The sequence below is a fragment of the Cynara cardunculus genome, unplaced genomic scaffold, assembly GCF_001531365.2.
Source record: "Cynara cardunculus var. scolymus isolate 2C unplaced genomic scaffold, CcrdV1 Un_Scaffold_2909, whole genome shotgun sequence".
Taxonomy (NCBI): domain Eukaryota; kingdom Viridiplantae; phylum Streptophyta; class Magnoliopsida; order Asterales; family Asteraceae; genus Cynara; species Cynara cardunculus.
The window spans coordinates 12521-15112 of record NW_020201269.1 but is presented as its reverse complement, the minus strand read 5'-3'; the positions used below and the strand labels follow the sequence as shown (position 1 = coordinate 15112).

The 2592-nt window shown below is 41.0% G+C and overlaps 1 protein-coding gene across 1 annotated transcript; it reads right to left on the bottom strand.

Annotated features, from left to right (window-relative positions):
* Nucleotides 1–1181: 1181 nt before the first annotated feature.
* LOC112503357 lies at nucleotides 1182–2336 on the bottom strand. The gene has a single exon (XM_025107411.1). The coding sequence runs from the start codon at nucleotides 2334–2336 to the stop codon at nucleotides 1182–1184; it is 1155 nt and encodes a 384-aa protein (XP_024963179.1).
* Between the last annotated feature and the right edge of the window lie 256 nt (nucleotides 2337–2592).

Here is a 2592-nt window from a genome sequence, read left to right as displayed (position 1 = left end):
ACAAGGGGATTAAAATCACGTACCTTCAATCGAACTGGGGATAGAGGAACTCCCAGGTAACGAATAGGGAACACCCCCGACCGAAAAGGTAAGCTATTACGAATAAGATTTTGAACCTCTAACCCCACATTCCCGAAAAACACTTCACTTTTTTCCAGACTCGGAGACAAACCTGATCGTTCTTCAAATAATTGGAGAGYACGCTTGATAACTTCCACCGAGGTAGTATCCCCCCGAGAAAAAATAAACAAATCATCCGCAAAGCATAAATTGGTCAACTTGATCTCAGCACATCCTTGATGGTACGCAAAATTTGCCTCCTCCTCAATACATTTTGAAAGAAGCATCGAAAGACCTTCCATAACCACAGTAAACAAGTAAGGAGATAAAGGATCCCCTTGTCGGAGGCCCCGCTTACCAAGAAAGAACCCCTCCGGTTGTCCATTAACACAGATGGAGAAAGAAGGCGAAGAGATTAGAGTCTTTATCCAGTTAATCATAACTGGATGAAAACCCATTCCCTTTAGCATCACTAACAGAAATTGCCAGTCAACTGTATCATAGGCTTTCCGAATGTCAATCTTAAACGCACATTTTGGTTCCCYTTCARATTTTTSATAACCAGCAACAAGTTCATGCGCCATTAAGATATTGTCCGTGATCTGACGCCCTAGGATGAACGCAGATTGGGCCCTGCTAACAAGAACATCCAAAGAGCCTTTTATTCGTTCAGCAATAATTTTACTGATATATTTCAGCAACACATTACAACAGGCAATTGGGCGAAAATCAGTAACACATGAAGCATTAGGAACCTTCGGGACGAGACAAAGAAGGGTATGGTTCAGCTGATATTCCAAAGTTCCAGAATAGAAAAAGTTATGTATCCCAATGAGAACGTCCTTACCCACCACGCTCCAACCGCTTTATAGAATTTTGACGAAAACCCATCAAGTCCTGGCGCCTTATCATTCCCAATATCAAACAGAGCATCCTTTATTTCCAAATCCGAAATCGGCCTGATTAAGTGTAAAGATTCCGATAACGAAAGAGATTGATCAAACGAGCAATCCACCATGGAGGGAGGAACCAGCATATTAGAAGTACCCAGAATTCCTTCAAAGTGATTAATAAAAGCTTTTGGAACATCCTGATGCTCAAAAACAGTACCAAAAGAATCCCTAATAGTAGCTATGGCTCCTATTACGCTTCTCTTTCATAGCATGGAAGAAGAACTTTGAGTTTCCATCACCTTCATTAAGCCAAGAGATCTTAGCTTTTTGTCGAACCATATCCTCTTGATCATTTCTAGCCTTTTGATATGCTAGTAAGAGGTGAGCAATATCCTCTATCAGCAAATCATTAAACGGGTCGAGATCACAAGCCAATTGAGCAACATCAAGCTCCGTCTTTAACTGAGCCACCCTTTTATCCAAACACCCATAAGAATTTATGAGCCGACGACAAACCCCTTTCATTTCTTGCAATTTCCGAATCAATCTTTTCATATATGAACCTCTCTGAGGTTTCATCCACACCCCCTCCACAGACTTAAGGAAATCCACATGAGAAGTAATAAAATTATCAAATTTAAAACCACGCTGACGAATACGTCTACCAACTTTAAAGGAAAGAATACCCGGAGAATGATCTGAGATCCCCCTTGGTTCAAAGAAAACCGAGGCGTCCCCAAATCGAGCAATAAAAGCAGAATTCCCCAAGATACGATCAAGTTTACGCATAATTCCATTACCCCCAGAAGGTTTCTGTATCCAGGTAAATTGGCATCCYYRATAYGAGATATCAAACAATTCTGCCTCTTCCAGACAAAGATGAAACTCCTCCATATCAGAATTGYGTCTAGAGGAGCCGCCCAAACCATCATGTGGAAAAAGCATAGAGTTGAAATCTCCCATTACAACCCAAGCTTTCCTTTGGACAAGAGCACTAAATTTACCAATATCTCTCYAAAGGTCACGTCTTTCCACTCCCGTATTACRCCCATAAACAAAGGAAATAAAAATTGGTTCAAGGTGACCAACAATCCTAATTTCACAATGCACATATTGAGAATGCTGCTCAATCATCATCAGGGATAACACAGAAGGATCCCAAGTGATAATATGCCGCGTTCCTTGGTCACACATTAACCCATTTGTGATCCAACTCCAATTACCAAAAACTCTACCACAAACTTCCCCCAGGTGACTATGAACAACTTTTGATTCAATAATGCAACATAAAGAAAGATGCTTTATATGGATTAAATCACGTAACTCTTTTTGCTTTATTAGGGCATTAAGACCCCTAATATTCCATGCTGCAAACTTTATCATTGAGACGTTGAAGTGTGAGTCTCCCCTCCTCGTTGTTCCATAGTATACCCCTCAGTATCAATGATCTCCATATSATCATCATCACTAGAGTCATCAGACGGTAAAGAAGAGAATCGATTACTAGTAGCCRTGGTACTGACAGCGYCTCTYCTTGGTTTGAAAGCATGGACCACCGTTTTGACAAGCTCCGGACCCCCCTTAGATRSAATTTGGACATTCGAAAAAACATCTTTCCCTTTTGGCGTCCTCCCAGCAT